The following is an 18399-nucleotide window of genomic DNA, read 5'->3' as shown; positions in this document are numbered from 1 at the left end:
AACTTGTTATATAGTTCAGTCACCAAATCCAGATTGCAAACTGTCAAGATTACGACAGAAGTTAGCAAAAATGAGCACTCTCAAAAACCAAGAAAAGCATATGAAAAAACATAGGTGATAGTCACTATTATAGTAGAGGAGGAAGTTGTATACTTAGATATGAATCACAAAAACTCCTTTTTAAATTACCTTACAAGGAGACTTGTTTTGGATAACTTCCATTTGTATATGATGAACAGGACAGAAAAACAAAACCAATGAAGTGAAGTAAAATTATCTTCATCAATAGTTTAAAGGATCTCATAGAGGATGGGGGTCAGGTGTCATTTTTGGGGTCACATTTTGATAGAAAAAATGAATTATGTCTACTGACATTTTTATTAGCTATATTAATAACAATAATGCTGACAATGAGCTTGCCAAATGTTCAGTCTTTGAAGGTGTTACTTTGAGACAAAAGATCAGCTGAGTCAAGCACAGACCAAGCTGGGCGAAGGCTGGCAGAAATCTCCAGTCTTAGAACGTTTACCTGGTCTCCATACTCACCAGGATTCAGAAACAATTCAAAGTCTGAGAACCAGGAGATTCTTGGGGCAAATATAAAAATGCCTGAGGTATATCAGCTGTTATGTATACAAAGCACAGACGAGAAAAATTCAGCCATCCCACCATGGCCAAACACACAGCTGGAAAAACAAGCTAACAATGGCTGTGGCTCAGTGCAGAAATGGTCTGTCCTCCTCTTCTCTGCCATGTTGGGGCAAAGCACCAGAGTCAAAATGTAAAGGAGAAAGAGCAGAAAATTCGAAATTAGACACAACCAGCTTTATTTATTTGGATAACCTTGTGTAAGTTATTTAACTTTTGAACTTTATTGTTCCATAACAAAACAAATGAATTGACTTTTTGGAATTATTAGAGAAGCAAATAAAATTATAAATAAATATGCATGCTAAGTTGCTTCAGTCGTCTCCAACTCTTTGAGACCCAGTGGACTGTAGCCGCCAGGCTCCTCTGTCCATGGGATTCCCCAGGCAAGAATACTGGAGTGGGTTGCCATGTCCCCCTCCAGGGAATCTTCCTGACCCAGGGGTTGAACCCTTGTCTTTCTGCAGCTCCTGCATTGCAAGCAGATTCTTTACCACTGAGTCACCAAGGAAGCCCATAAATAAATAGATATATGTTTATATATCCATACACATACCTACTAGAAATTAGAGGACATACAAAAAATTGGCGCTCTAAATGTAATAGTTATTCATGGCTAGGAGCTAAAATTAAAATGATCTTAATTTAAATATTAAAAATTCAAAAAATATTGTAGAAAGTATATGCACATGCTGTTGCTGATGTGACCTTTCAGTTGACTAAGATACATATGGAAGAGCTATTAGCTAATATGTACTACATTTAATTTCACAACAGCAAATCCTCAACAAAGCCTTTTGTTCTAAGTTACCACTCATATATATATATATTTATATATATTGCCTCACAGTGTTTATGAAATTCAAACATACTTGTACAATGCTAACATTTTTTAAATGTACTAATGACAATAGGAGATAAAAAAAGAGGCATTTTTTAAGTTGGTAATTGATTTTTTGGAAATACTGAATGAACTCAAGCATGAACCAGTAAATTTGCTGATTTTTCATTCCTGGTGTACACTGCCCATCTTATTAGTAACATAAAAATCCTGGGAAGACAGTGCCAGTTAGTTTGGATATTAATTTTGAGCTACCCCCTGGAGCAGTGCCTGTGGGCTACTTAGAGGATAGAATGCAATCTCTAATTAGGGCAAGCTGCCATTAAAAAGAAAAATTAACATTTGTTTAGCAAAAGATAAATATTTATCAAATACTTAATTAATAATTATTCCTGAAAGTGGATCTTTTATCTGGGCTTGATTTTTAATGAAAACAATTTCCAATATTTAATTTTTTTCCTTTAAAAACAAAAAAAAAGAGGTATCCTTTTATTGGAAACTGCTGTTTCTAACTACTTATTTTCAGACCTTAACAATAACAACAAAAAAAACTGATGTGAACTTCACTCCTTACTTTAAGACCTTTTAGGCTTTAGAATCCTGTATGGTTCAAGAATACTTTGTTGGGATTTTGTGCATGAACAGACAAACAAGCAATTAAATGACACAGCAGCAGCTTGTCTTTTATGTTATAAGAATAATTTTCAATACTGTAGCTATTTTCTCCTTGAATAACCTTTTGTTTCTGTCTGCAAATGTTGAAATGCAATCTGGTTTAATTGTTTTTCGACTTGTCAGTGCGCTGCGGGTTGTGCAGAAGGTTTATCCACGTGTCACAACTAACGAAGGTTTCAGAACTCTCCATAAATCTGTTAAACATCTGCTGTATACCCTGGACTCCCCATCTGAAGGTATTGTATTTCTATCTTTCTGTATTCAGTTCTGCATTGCAATTCTGTATTCAGTTCCATTAGGAATAAAAAACAAAATGCAACTGAAGCAACCATTTATGCACGACATTATTCTTAGGTGGGAACATATGTTACCACTAAATCTGGATCTTTAGCTAACCAAAGTGCGGAGACAAGGAGAAATGGTTGGAAAAGAGGCTGTGACTTTCTAGGATTTTTATTTTTATGAGAATGGTCTCTCTTAGCTATATTATAAAGCTATGTTTATGCTTGGTATGAAAAAATAAATACCAGAGAAAGGGACTAAGCCTCAACAAGTAGATTTCTACCACAACTTTTTGAACAAATGCCTACACTGAATTGCAGTATTTTTGCCCTTTTTCCCCAAATTTGTCTTTTTAATTAGAATGAGTCTTTCTTTGGATAAAACTCACCGTTAAGCCAGCCATCTTGAAAATGCATGATGGACATCAGAGCGTGAATAGATCAGTATAGACCTATTGTTCCACCTAGTAAGACAAACCATAGCATCTTGCTAGTGAATCAGAAAAGATCATCTTTGCATATAGAGAATAGCATTATATACCACATGCATGGAAATGCACAGACACACACACACACACACAGCCATATACAGACACACATTTAGGACTATAAGGAATAAATCCCTACTTCACAAGTGAAATGTTTGGTTAGTATTTACTGCTTCTGAACGAGTTTAGGAATAGGCTTTCTCAGCTGAGTTTGCCAGCTTTTAAGTATGTAGACTTTACTTTTGGATTACAGATGAGTAATCAGGTCACAAGCTGATTGTTTATTACAAGATCTTAAACTATTTTCATATGAAATGCTGGTTTTAAAGGCTTTAAAGACTTCTTGAAGGAGGATCTAACATACTCTTGGATACCAATTTCTTAGTCTACAACAATTTTTATGACTTCAGTCACAGAATTAATGACTAGCTTGCAGGATTGATTCTTGTTAAATTCAGTGGTCTTCATGAACATTAGGGTTAAAAAAAAAAGCCTTATGCTTTTAAGAAAAGGTCCGGCCCAGAAAAACCAGACAGTACAACAACAAACACAAATTATTTCCTCTGTACATTTTTCTGTTTGCATTTTAAAGACTTGAGAACTTCAGATTTCTCCTTACCATTCTTTTCCTTTTCATCTTCAGACTCACACCTTATAATTGTATGGAGGGATAAAGTTGAAATTTTTGTTACACAGGACATAAGTTCTTTAGTGCCTTAGAAGCCAAAGAACCTCTCTTTAACTGAGGCAGCAAAACACTTTTCCTGATGAACAATATAGCTCAATTTTCAATACTTAACAATGGCCATGCCGCATTTCTATGATTATGCTCATAATTTTGAGCATGTGTTAAACCATGCCATTGGATAATCACAATGACAAGGAAATATTAATACATTAAGGATATATGTTTTTATTTTTAGAATTAGATGTGCTTATATTTGTTTTTAAAAATTTCCTACACACGTGACTTCATCAGTCTAAAGATACCAATGCAGTAGTATTAAGGTCAGTTGCTATGTCACTAACCCCAAGCCCCTGCATGCATGCATGCTTGAGCAGAAATTTCATGACCTTTGAAAAATTCTTCCACGTATTTCTGGGAATCCTTCAGGAAACCCAAACTTGTTTTGAAGTACCAATACCTGCCATGATGCCCAAGCCACCCATGCTTACTCTTTATAGCATTTAGTGTTATTTGTGAACACATGTCCTCCCTTGGCTTTACGCTAAATAAACTGGAGTGAAATGGTCACTCAGAGCAGAGTTACTTGCTTGGGTCCTCTCTAATGATTGACAGGACTCAGATAGCTTTGAAGGTCTCATTCCCTTCTTTCAAACAAAAAGTAGAAAAAATTAAAAGGTAGTGTTCTTTTTTTGTGTGTCGATGATAAATATTTTATTATCTTAAGTCCTTTCTATCATCAAAACAACTCTATAAGAGGTATTTATTATCCCATTTTGCAGACAAAACAACTAAGGCAAAGGGAGGCTCGGCACTTTGCCTATGTTATACATCCAGCAAGTCACTAAACTGAGATTCAGAGCCTGAATCTGTCTATGCCCAAAGCCAGGTCCCCAAGCTCTGTTATCCTTTGGCCTTACTCATATTTACCATCTGAGACATGTACACACTTGCTTCTAGGATATCTCACACAAGGACTTGCCACCACCAAGCCTCAGAATGGCTCTACTTTTGGCCAGTCATAGAGTGCGATTCATTGTGCCAGATTCCTTCCCACATGATACATTTTTCAGTAGCCATCGCTCCATTCCTCTCTGCATTCTATGTCTATTTCTAATTCAAACCTCCACACCTCATGTCTACTTTTGATTCAGCCTTGATTATGAACACACTTCAAGGTTTTTTTCAGAAGCCTCCTCAGCAACCATGACAATATGGAGATGCTAATAAACATTTGAGAAGATGTTTTAAGGAATCTTAACTTCCTGTTTTAAGGAATCTAATTCTCAGCTCTGACCCAGTAAAGATTCCAGCTTCACTGTTTAGTATTTCCATTTATAAAACTGAGTTTTGAGGGTGAAGATTACCTTTTTTGGCTCATTGAAGTTTACTCTTTTGCCAAGTGGTAAATTACATGAAATTACATCTTTAAACAAAAAGCCATGTTTACTGGTGAAAAGAGGTTATCTGTGCACTAGATTTCTTTCTCTGTCTTTGGGCACCATTTTTATATATGCCTAATTCTACAAATAAAACTAAAACTTCGCTTTTTTAAAGGGCTGTAACAATTTCCACTTCATTAAAACCCATTCAATACGGTACTTCTCAGATACTTTAAAATCCAGAAGGACAAGTGCCCAGAGGGCAAAGTCCATACTTAACATCAAGGTCAAGCCTATAATTGATATATACAAAGTTAATTTCTATTAGTTATTCATTTTAATAATCTGATGAAGAAGAGACATTCCATAACCATACAGTATACAAATGTTAATGGACTCAGTCATGTAGTATACAAATGCTGATGAACTCATAGGAGTTCAAAGTGAGCAAGATTTGATCTTGGAAAAATGGCTTTATATACTTTTACACTGCAGAAGCATACATCTTCACAGAATCCTATCTGGATTATTCTATATATGTGCTCAGTTGCTAAGTTGTGTCCAACTGTTTGCGACCCCATGGACTGTAACCCACGAGGCTCAGACTCTGTCCATGGGATTTCCTAGGCAAGAATACTGGAGTGGGTTGCTATTTCCTTCTCCAATTCTATATATGGATGCCAATAAATAATGGTTATTACCATTATTAATTAGAGTGGGGAGGGAGGAGGGAAAAGGGTTCAGGATGGGGAGCACATGTATACCTGTGATGGATTCATTTTGATATTTGGCAAAACTAATACAATTATGTAAAGTTTAAAAATAACAAAAAAAAAGATTTATACTGAGTGTCTTCTTCTTGGTCCTTTCACTCACTGATGCGTTGCTGTCTTTAGAGCAATAATACTTAGCTGTCTTGAGCAGAGAAGAGAGGGACTCCTGCCAGAGAGGAAAACTGAAAAAGCGATTCTGCCAAGTTACTAGAGATGGTACAGACATTACTCAGACATGACTGATACCGAGAAAGACAAGGAGGTTTTTAATTCTGTGAGTCTTTTACACTCATCCTTATTTAAATAAACAAAATGACCAGCGTGAGAAAAGTACAGATGGCTGCCTAGTTTTGTGCTACCACCTTTTTAGAAGACTTTAGAACACACTAACTAGAGACAATGGGAGAAGTATTAAAGCTGTCAATAAAGTATCCTATTGAAAATGATAAGGCCAGTGTTGAAAAACGACAGCACTGGAACTTCTGGATTATATATGAGAAACTAAGAGGGTCTACAGAGAAGAGTGAAATAAGTAATACCATTTCCTTAAAGGAGTTGAATGAAAGCATTGGATTTCTAATGTTTTTATTTATGCAGTAGCCATTTTTAAATTTTGCACGTGAATGTTGTTGCACTTACTTTTTTTTTTTTTTAACTCAGGAAAGTATATTTAAAAAAAATTTAATTGGAAGAAAATTGCTTTTTATGTTGGTTTCTGCCATACAGCAACATGAATCAGTCATAATTATACGTATATATTCCCTCTGGAGCCTCCCTCCCCTCCCGCCATCCATCCCCTATAGGTCACCACAGAGTGCCAGACTGCGCTCCCTGTGTTATATACGGAATACTACTCAGCTACACTTACCCTGCAATGATAGAATGCTATGCAGCAAGCTGACTCAGGGACCCATTTAACTTCTAGGGGCAATTCTCTGCATTGAATTAGATCTTCATATATGGTTTCCATTAGACACACCTTAGTGATTGCCTTCCACAATCCAAACCTCACATTATTTGAGACCACTCAGAATGGTTCTATAAACATTAGTTAATTTGCCTTCACAGCTGCATTCAATTGAAATCACTGGCTGGTTTTTGAAAGATAAAAAATATAGATTAGTGATGGCAGATGTTTCCTAAGGCTACATTCTAGACAAATGAAGGCAAACAAACGAAAAAATCCAGTGACCCATGAGATTGAAATTGGTTTAATTTGATTAACAAGTCACCAAGGTAGTCAGTCTGCATTATAATATTTGAGTTATCTATGCATACAGGTCATAGGGTAAAATAATGTAATGGTTTGATGCACAGAGAAATAATTTGTTAGAAATGCATATGCCTAACCATTGGGATTATTTCACTTGGGGGGCAATTGATAAATACATATTTTAAATGTTTCCAACTGAGCTTAGACATCTCTGCAAAGTCGTTTGGAGAAAAATTCTGCCGACTGCCTGCTTTTCTTCCCACTAATTTGACCTGGGATGATTTTTACTTAGAAAAATAAATCCTTTAATGAAATACTAAATGTTATCTCTTTAGGTGGCTCTGATAATACAACACATTTGTGGAGTGAGGAAGATGGACAGTCACTATCCCCAAGCAGCCTGGCTGCACAGTAAGTCTTTGTTGGTTTGTTGGTGTGTTCCTAAATTGGTAGGTAACTTGACTGAATAAGCAAGCAGCACAGTTCATAAACATCATTCTTTTCATCAGTGTGTAAGACCATGGAATAGAAAAATATCAACTATTGACTGACGAAAGAAAAAGTTAAAGTTGAAGTGCAGTAAAGTTGAAACTTGTTTTTTTATTATTCAGTGATATTTTTAGATAACGCAACATGAAGATCTGGTTTTCAGTTCTAAGATTGCATAACTAGATCCCACATGTTCTGTCTGGATAGGTCACCTTATGTCTATGAGGAAAATCTAGCTGGAGGCCCAATTTCCAACTCTTTTCAAAGTCTTTCATCTTCGTATGAAAGATGTAAAAGTCTCCAACGTTTTACATTACTGTTGATTTCATTTTTAAAAAATTGACATTAAAAACTGACCCCACAAGGTAATGCAAACTTTGTTTGCTTTAATGGTATTCAAGTAGCCTAACTGTTTATCAGTTATTTAATTTGGGACTGTTTGTGGTTCATGTAAATGTTTATATATTTACCTATTCCTGAGACAGTGAAAGGCAGTGGAAAAAACAGAAGTAATGTTGGCTTCTAAGGACCATTAACATAAGCAGTTCTCTGAAGTAACTAACAGTTATGGTAGAAAATTCAAGCAGTTGCCTGTAGAAGCTCATTGAAGTAAATTCACATAGTTCAAGGCAAATTTAGAGACTAGGTGACCTGTTATGTAAAAGTTGTTTTGGCCTGATAAATTATACTATAGAAATTATTTGATTTTAGTCCCAAAAGATATGTTTTTGTGGGCTAATGAAAATGGAAACAAATAAAAACAAATAGTAGGCCTTATTTTTAACCACTCATTTCTTTTTCTAAAATAGAATCTATGCAATTGTTTATAAACTTTCTATTATTCAGTGAGAAGTTTCCCAACTCTGGGTAGTTCTAGGCAAAATTCTTCCATCAACAACCACCTTCTCTTTCTGCCCCCACATCTCTCCTCTAAGGTGCCTGAACCACATGCTTCTCCCAAGAGCAGTCTTGCAATCGTGGGCAATTTTCCCCCAGACAGGATTCCATATTCCAAATAATCTAGTCATTTAAACACATTCCCTATATAGCCAGCAAAATATTAAAAAACAAAAACAAAAAACCTCTGACTTGAGACAACTGGATACTTATTGCTTGAAGCCAGGTATCTTTATCAGAGCCTTGGGGGCATCCATAGTGCTAGTTATTCAGATGTGAAAATTACACAACAAATGTAGTTGGTTGCTGACAGCTAGCTGACAGTTTATTAGGAAGAATTCATTACTTTTAAGATGGATCTTGTTGAGATTGGTGAAATTAAGGAATTTATTATCTTTGGGCTCCCTTTCCATTCCCACTTTAAAACAATCACGGAGTGGAAATACTTGGCATGAGATAAAAGTGTTTGTAGTCCAGAATTTTCTTTGGAAAGCTGCTCAAAAATATTTTTTCCCTCATAGCTCTTCTCCCTCCTCCTTATTTTTGCACTAAAGTTACTTTTTTTGTTGTGTGTCTATATGAACAATATGCACGCATATATCTGTAAGTTCATCTTTTTTTGTAAGCATTCTTAGGATGTAGGTAACATTTTACATAAAATATGTAAATTAAATGGATTAAAGAAATACTTGGGATGTTTATGCCAAAATAGTTGGCATATATATATCTTAACTTTTGGTATATATTAAATATAATCTCAAAAATCTTGGTAATCAGATGTTCTTCATGGAACTAAGATAATGGCTTATATGATATTTCAAGGTCACTTTTAGCTCAACATTCTTCGATTTAAAGCTAGAAAATTTGTCATGAGAAGTTCTTGTGCTATTTCATTTGAAAAGTTAGACAAATATTTTGCTGTTGAGCATGGCACTAATATGGAAATGGCTCAATGCTGTAATAATTATGACAAAGAGGAAGACAAACACAAAAGAAAGAGAGGCAGTAACAAGAGGAGAGTCTCTGGTCAAAGAAGTGCCTGACAAAAAGCAAGAAAGCTCAGGAATGAGTGCAGTTTTTCTAAACATGGAAGCTATGGACTATATTTAAATGAAAGTCAGCCATCTGACCAATAAGCTGTGCTCTGACTGGTAAGTTAGAGACTTTTCTTGCTATAGATTTTCTTGTTTAAGTTCCTCAAGGATCCAGTGTCATTAGATCAGATCAGATCAGATCAGTTGCTCAGTCGTGTCCAACTCTTTGCAACCCCATGAATCACACACAGCATGCCAGGCCTCCCTGTCCATCACCAACTCCCGGAGTTCACTCAGACTCACATCCATTGAGTCAGTGATGCCATCCAGCCATCTCATTCTCTGTCGTCCCCTTCTCCTCCTGCCCCCAATCCCTCCCAGCATCAGAGTCTTTTCCAATGAGTCAACTCTTCGCATGAGGTGGCCAAAGTACTGGAGTTTCAGCTTCAGCATCATTCCTTCCAAAGAAATCCCAGGGCTGATCTCCTTCAGAATGGACTGGTTGGATCTCCTTGCAGTCCGAGGGACTCTCAAGGTTCTTCTCCAACACCACAGTTCAAAGGCATCAATTCTTCGGCGCTCAGCCTTCTTCACAGTCCAACTCTCACATCCATACATGACCACAGGAAAAACCATAGCCTTGACTAGACGAACCTTTGTTGGCAAAGTAATGTCTCTGCTTTTGAATATGCTATCTAGGTTGGTCATAACTTTCCTTCCAAGGAGTAAGTGTCTTTTAATTTCATGGCTGCAGTCACCATCTGCAGTGATTTTGGAGCCCAGAAAAATAAAGTCTGACACTGTTTCCACTGTCTCCCCATCTATTTCCCATGAAGTGATGGGACCGGATGCCATGATCTTCGTTTTCTGAATGTTGAGCTTTAAGCCAACTTTTTCACCCTCCACTTTCACTTTCATCAAGAGGCTTTTTAGTTCCTCTTCACTTTCTGCCATAAGGGTGGTGTCATCTGCATATCTGAGGTTATTGATATTTCTCCCGGCAATCTTCATTCCAGCTTGTATTTCTTCCAGTCCAGCGTTTCTCATGATGTACTCTGCATATAAGTTAAATAAACAGGGTGACAATATACAGCCTTGACGTACTTCTTTTCCTATTAGGAACCAGTCTGTTGTTCCATGTCCAGTTCTAACTGTTGCTTCCTGACCTGCATACAGATTTCTCAAGAGGCAGATCAGGTGTTCTGGTATTCCCATCTCTTTCAGAATTTTCCACAGTTTATTGTGATCCACACAGTCAAAGGCTTTGGCATAGTCAATAAAGCAGAAATAGATGCTTTTCTGGAACTCTCTTGCTTTTTCCATGATCCAGCAGATGTTGGCAATTTGATTTCTGGTTCCTCTGCCTTTTCTAAAACCAGCTTGAACATCAGGAAGTTCACGGTTCACATATTGCTGAAGCCTGGCTTGCAGAATTTTGAGCATTACTTTAGTAGCGTGTGAGATGAGTGCAGTTGTGTGGTAGTTTGAGCATTCTTTGGCATTGCCTTTCTTGGAATGAAAACTGACCTTTTCCAATCCTGTGGCCACTGCTGAGTTTTCCAAATTTGCTGGTATATTGAGTGCAGCACTTTCACCGCATCATCTTTCAGGATTTGGAATAGCTCAACTGGAATTCCATCACCTCCACTAGCTTTGTTTGTAGTGATGCTTTCTAAGGCCCACTTGACTTCACATTCCAGGATGTCTGGCTCTAGGTCAGTGATCACACCATCGTGATTATCTGGGTCATGAAGATCTTTTTTGTACAGTTCTTCTGTGTATTCTTGCCATCTCTTCTTAATATCTTCTGCCTCTGTTAGGTCCATACCATTTCTGTCCTTTATTGAGCCCATCTTTGCATGAAATGTTCCTTTGGTATCTCTGATTTTCTTGAAGAGATCCCTAGTCTTTCCCATTCTGTTGTTTTCCTCTATTTCTTTGCATTGATTGCTGAAGAAGGCTTTCTTATCTGTTCTTGCTATTCTTTGGAACTCTGCATTCAGATGTTTATATCTTTCCTTTTCTCCTTTGCTTTTCACTTCTCTTCTTTTCACAGCTATTTGTAAGGCCTCCCCAGACAGACATTTTGCTTTTTTGCATTTCTTTTCCATGGGGATGGTCTTGTACAATGGGGATGTCTCCTGTACAATGTCACGAACCTCATTACATAGCTCATCAGGCATTCTATCTATCAGATCTAGGCCCTTAAATCTATTTCTCACTTCCACTGTATAATCCAGTGTCATTAACCCACATCCAAATACCCTCAGACTATAATGTTAGTGCAAACATCATCCTACATGTTTACTGGCTATGCCAGGATGAGTCTCTTCCATTAGTATTTGAATAAAATCTAAGTTAACATCTAATATAACTAGTTAATTTGTGTGCTGTGCAGTTTGATTCAAAATAGATGGTACCCAAATCAACCATTGACATTTATTCTATCTCTGCTATACCTCAAATTCAATAATAGACACTAAGGGAAGAAATTACAAAATAGAGATGCAGCCTCACAGTTGAAGTGACTGGGCGTGTGTAACATGCATACATTTACCCACATAGGTTTGCCTCAAAAATATTAGACTATGTCCTCACATGCAGTCAATTTGAAAGGGATACAAAAAGTGGTTAATTGGGGAACTCTGAGTTGGTTGCTTAAAGAAGAAAAAGGAACTGACATTATTCAGTTGGATTCTACCATTTCTTTGTAATCACAACTACATGAATTTAAATTATTTAGAGAATGTTATAAGTGGAAGGGACCCAGCAGATCACCCAGCCCCCATCTCTCATTTGACAAAAGAGGAAGCTGAAGTTCAGAGAGAGGGTTGCCAGATTTAGAGGAGAAAGGAAAGGAAAGAAACACGCAAGACTTGTGGGATGTACTTGCACTGAAAAATTATTTGTTATTTTGCTGAAATTCAGTTTTAACTGGGATCCCTGTCTTTTATCTGGCAACGCTAGCCCAGTGATTTTTGTTTCAAGTAAACGTGCCTAGAAATGATCGTAAGATCACTTATGATTGGATATTAAAGTGATTAAATATCAAGGTAATGCCCATGGAAAAGGTTAAATACTCAGAGAATCCAGACTAGTGCTGCCATTGTGCAGTTGGGCTGGATGGAGGAAGACGTGCTACTTGCCAGGGTTTCAGTGCTCAAGTCAACCAGTGCCAGACAACTAGGGACTCACAGGATCGCAACAAAATAGCTTTACTTTATTTCTATAGGACTTAATTTGCATCTTCTTTTCTAATTCTATAGGCTCCTAATACTGGAACAGTTTGAAAATGCCCTCTTAAATATATCAGCAGATAGTCCTTATATTCCTTATTTGGCATGCGTGAGAAATGTCACTGGCAATTTAGCCAGGGGATCAAAAGGTAATGGTCTTCTTTCTTAAGAGTCAAAATGCTACTCATGGTTTTTGATTTTGTTCTAAAATAAAGTCTTATGTTTGCTTTAAAGCAGAAGAAACTTTTAAAATCTTTGTTTCCATATCCATCTGTTTCAGTGGTTTGATATATGAAGTAATATCTAATCCTATTATTACATTACTATTCCTGTTGCAGCTGCTAGTACGACCTGGCCACCTGGACAAACTTTAATGTATAATAACCATATAAAGAAATAATGTGAGAGTAAGTAAGTGAAAGTCGCTCAGTCGTGCCCGACTCTTTGCAACCCCATGGATAGTCCATGGAATTCTGGGTAGCCTTTCCCTTCACCAGGGGACCTTCACAACCCAGGGATTGAACCCAGGTCTCCCGCATTGCGAGCAGATTCTTTACCAGCTGAGCCACCAGGGAAGCCCAAGAATACTAGAGTGGGTAGCCTATCCTTTCTCCAGCTTATCTTCCTGACCCAGGAATCAAACCAGGGTCTCCTTCATTGCAGCAGATTTCTTTACCAACTGAGCTATCCGGGAAGCCCAACATAAGAGTGACCACCTAGATAAACTTTCTATGTCTCCAGAATTAGGAGTTCACATAACTCTCCATGACATTTTCTATACCTTTAATCTTAGTTGTCAAAAAATAATAAAAAGGATAATGAAGACTTCCAAAAGCAGATGTAAATTACATAAATAAAGACATTTTTGTAGCAGACTACTTTTTACTTCCTATCCTTACGCACTTTGTTTTCCATCTTCTACCTACACGGACAACTGTGAAGATTACATTTAATAAAATATTTCTTTTTCTTTTTTAAAGATAAAACATCTATTTGTAGGAGATATACATTCACTATTCCTACAACAAAATAGTTTTTTTTGAGACTTAATGGCAAGCAAATAGCACAACAAATATTTGAGTATGATCTCTCTATACTGGGCATGAATTAATCAAGGGTGGAAGGGCATATTTGTATCACAGTGATTATACAACCTATTCTCTCTCAAACCCTTCAGCTTAATAATATACCCCAAATAAAAACATACTCAGTTCACAAAGAACCAATACTATGCAGCACCTTTGCTGGAAATATTTTTGTCTCCAAGCAGAATATCTATGAATATTTTAAAAATAATGAACTCTATAGCCTCCATGGTTCAAGGAAAGATTAAATTTTCACTCATTTTATAGTTAGATTCAAGTAGGCTATTATCTTAGAAAAAACGTAGTAATAAATTAGGATGAAGGTGTCTTTCAAATAGATTTCCTAAATGACCTTGCAGTTCATGTAAGGTAATTCTTTTCTCCTCTTTTACAGAAAGTTTAAGAATGCTGCACTCTACAATTCGATTTAAAAAATCTTTTCTTCAAAATGGTTCCTATGAGGATTACCTCCCTCCAGTTCCTGAAGTCTTGAAATCAAAAGTAAGCCATGAAAGGGAAAAAAAAAAAAAGCCCTCAATACTTCTTGTAATTCTATGGAAAGATATATTTGTAATTTTTAACTCTGTATAAGTCCTAGTCTTATTTGACTCTAGATTAATGCTAGAAAGGGGGTGATGCGTTCTGGTTGGTGCTGTGTAATTGTATTCTGTTTTTAATTGGTGTCTCTCTCTGTCTGAAATGACCCATAAGAGCCTAATTACAGAATGCAATATGTAAAGGAATGACTCCTGATATAGTTGTCTCATTAAACTACATGATTTTAATAGGCATGAAAAATTTGATTTCTGATTTGAGATCTCCCTAGATTTTAAAGCTATAAATGTTGATTTCAAAGCTAAGTGTTTTGGATTTGACAGTATACAAAAATCTGAGAAATTGACTCACCTTATTTTTATTATCATCAGAAGCAAAAACCCATAAATCATATTAAAATGTATGATATTGAAGAAAGGGAGAAGAAGCCACAGAAAAAAATGTTAACTCTGAAGTTTGAATTGGTTGGCATTTGTCTCTTTTTCTTTGTTTAGCTCATGCATACACTATGCAGGTTCCCATGAAATCCACTCTATTTCTTAAATAACCCTATTAAATTTTGAAAGCAGCTTTCTGAGTAAGAACAGCAGTTTAATTGGATTATGTAGCCACGGATAAAGTAAAATTAGAACTGGTTTATTCAGTGCAAGCAGGATGATGTCTGTATAGTCAACATGGTTTAATTAAGCAGGCAAAGAAAACATGTGTCCCTGTATATTACAAATAAATATGCTAGTTACACTAGATTACCTACATTGTAGGCTTAGTCTTCTATCTACATGAATCAAATTTCTAGTGTACTTAATTTAGCACTATCTTAGTTTATATGAGAGACTTATGTCTTAGTTAAATAAGAAAGAAGTTATGCATTCATCTGGAAAAGACCTGCTCATCCTTCAAGGACAAGTTTAAATGTCACTCCTATAATATCAGAGTATCTCCTTTCTCCCTGTTTCCAAATAAGGATAATGACTTTGTGCACATATCATATTTACCCATTCATTCATTCCATCCATCCTCTGTGCTCCCATAATGCTACTCTATTTATTTAAAAGATATAATCTCTAACCCCAGAGTCCTTGTAATCAATCCAGTGAAGGAGATGGAAAAACAGACCAGTGATTATAACACAGTGAGACAAGTGTTGTGGTATGTGGTTGGACAGGATTCTGTATATGGAGGTGGTATATCTGACTTCGATTGCAGAGGATGAAGGTGGAGAGAAGAAATTTCATGAAGGAGATACTCTTTACTCTGAGTCTTGCCAGGCTGTGTAGGATTATGTTAATAGTCCCACATTCCAGACATAGTGATGTGAGTTGGAAAGAAAACAGAGGTGTGAATCTGAAGGACAGCTAGGGGTTACCTGAAGTCATGAGTCCAGCTAGAGCACAAGGTGCTTATAAGAGGCAGGAAAGGAGGCTCAGATCCCCAAGGCCTGGAGGATCAAGGAGTTTGTTTAGTCAAGGAGTTTGAATCTGATCCTGAAAATTGTGAATTTGAAGAAGGTAAATTCCTCATCTTAGAAAAAGATCTTTCTAAGAGACTTGTGGAAGACAGACTGAAAGAAAGCAAAATGGGCTATTTTTGCAATAACCTAAGCAAACCGTGAGGCCCTGTAAGATGTCAGTGGCAGAGAACAGAAGGAAAAGAATGTCAAGAGCATTGTAGGAGGTTGAATTGACCCAGCTTGGCAGCCAGTGGCATGTGAGGCATAGGGAAGTGGAGTCTCCAATTACAGTGAGATTTCTGGCTCTTGGAATTTACTACTTAGTACTATAACTTCTTGTATATGTGGGATCTATTTCTCCAACTAGAGTGTAAAATCTGATGAAATTGTGCCTTCTGCTTTTTCAAAGTATCACATCTAGCAGTAGCAGGATCTTAAGACCGGACTCACAAATGTGTGAAAAAATGATGGCATTAAAGGAGAGCCCTGGTGATGTAATAGTGTTACCAGGGCAACTACTCACTGTAGTTCTCAACTTGCAGAGTAACTGGGCAGCACACAATGTACACTGGGAAATGGAAACAATACATGCTCAATCATTTGCACTAATGTCCCGGGAATGGAGCAAAGGATAATTTAAAACAGCATCCACATTTTGAGTATTCTGCTCCACTTGTAGGTTATGTTATGAAAAAAGGTTGAGAAGCCACAGAATGAATAAACTGTAATTCTGTTCCTTAGTTAGAAAATCTTTTGCCATTTATAACAAGCATGGCTGCGATTTGCAATTGACAGAACCTATTCATTCCTAGACTACAAGCCCCATAGGAACATGAATAAGTGTGTTGTTTTACTGTGTACCCTCAGCACCTGGCATTGAGCCTAACACATGGAAAATATTCAGTACATAACATTGAAAAGATGAAGACAAGCTCCTAGAGTTTGTCTAGAAACTCCTAGAACAAGATACGTTCTTGCTCCCCTGTTTTGTCCTCCGTGGTAACTAGTATCTTGATTGTGATATCAGGGCCCACCCTAACTTCTTTATTCATGATATTTCTAATAAGGTTTAGACCCTCAAAAATGCCAATGTCTGTCATTCACTGGTAACTTTGTTTCTCTTCTAGCACTGAACATTCTACTCTTCTTGAGCTTTTGAGTTTTCTCCTCCCTTCATTGTCTGTTTTCTCTTTTCTTTTCAGTCTCTCAGGTGGGAAGGATAACCTCCTGATTGAGAAACTACTCATAAAATGGATATTCCCCACATTAAGCAAAAATACAGATAGCACACTATTTATACTGTAACACTCTCACATTTTTTAAGAGGCCTCTTTTTTTTTTTTTTCATTCACCTGCTAAGAGCCCAGGAGCATTGCTGTTTCAGCATCTTTATGCATATGATATTTTGAGGTCTGTGCCATCATGTTACTTACAATTCTGATTCAGATGCATTAGGAACCATAGACAAAAGGGAATTCAATCACAGCTGGACATGGAGTTAGTTATGGGTCATCGTTCAAGTTTAGGCTGAGACCTTACTATGTAGGTCAAGGTCTTGATACATAAGACTTTGACAAACTTGTAATCTGGACTTGACACATACTTTTGAAGAAACAATTATAATTCTCTGAATGTATGTTGAGTACAAATAAACTATGAAGTTTCTAAAAGTTTAATGCATGTGTTGTTTTTAGAAGAAAGTAGTTGTTGTTCAGCTACTCAGTCATGTTCGATTCTTTGTGACCCCATGAACTGTGGCACACCAGGCTTCCCTGTCCCACACCATCTCCCGGAGTTTGCTCAAATTCATGTCCATTGAGTCAGTGATGCCATCCAGCCATCTCATTCTCTGTCATCCTGTTCTCCTCCTGCCTTCAATCTTTCCCAGCATCAGGGTCTTTTCCAATGAGTCGGTTCTTCACATCAGGTGGCCAAAGTATTGGAGCTTCAGCTTCAGCATCAGTCCTTCCAGTGAATCTTCAGGGTTGATTTCCTTTAGGATTGACTGGTTTGATCTCCTTAATGTCCAAGGACTATCAAGAGTCTTCTCCAGCACCACAGTTAGAAGGCATCAATTCTTCAGTCCTCAGCCTTTTTATTGTTCAGCTCTTAATGACAAATACTAAGTGACCATCATGTTGCTCCTTGATGGCTGTGCCTCACAGTGCTGCTAAGTCGCTTCAGTCGTGTCCGATTCTGTGCGACCCCATAGATGGCAGCCCAACAGGCTCCCCATCCTTGGGATTCTCCAGGCAAAAACACTGGAGTGGGTTGCCATTTCCTTCTCCAATGCATGAAAGTGAAAAGTCAAAATGAAGTCACTCAGTCATTTCCGACTCCTAGAGACCCCATGGACTGCAGCCTACCAGGCACCTCCATCTATGGGATTTTCCAGGCAAGAGTACTGGAGTAGGTTGCCATTGCCTTCTCCACCAGGGTGCATTATTAATCCTGAATTAAATTCTTATTTCAGAGGACAAATTCTACTTCAATAGCAGGGCTAGAGTTCCAATTTCTCTTTCTATATATTTTGCCTTATCAAGCCAAGATTATTCTATATGGACTTTTATTGGTTTCTTATACATATATGTCAAACTTGCAATTAAAAAATATATTTCAGCCTCTACTGAGTAAAGTCATTCAAACTTACTACACCCGTAAAAGCTC

General features: G+C 37.1%; 1 protein-coding gene across 1 annotated transcript in view; it reads left to right on the top strand.

Annotated features, from left to right (window-relative positions):
• Positions 1–18399, top strand: part of ABCA12 (ATP binding cassette subfamily A member 12) — a 167208-nt gene that overhangs the window by 55697 nt on the left and 93112 nt on the right. Inside the window, 4 exon segments of the mRNA XM_027554070.1 lie at positions 2288–2400; positions 7322–7397; positions 12673–12791; positions 14122–14228. Coding sequence (XP_027409871.1) covers positions 2288–2400; positions 7322–7397; positions 12673–12791; positions 14122–14228 — 415 coding nt within the window.

Source organism: Bos indicus x Bos taurus, chromosome 2, assembly GCF_003369695.1.
Source record: "Bos indicus x Bos taurus breed Angus x Brahman F1 hybrid chromosome 2, Bos_hybrid_MaternalHap_v2.0, whole genome shotgun sequence".
Lineage (NCBI taxonomy): Eukaryota > Metazoa > Chordata > Mammalia > Artiodactyla > Bovidae > Bos > Bos indicus x Bos taurus.
Note: the sequence above shows the minus strand (reverse complement) of the source record. Positions and strands in the feature narration are given on the sequence as shown.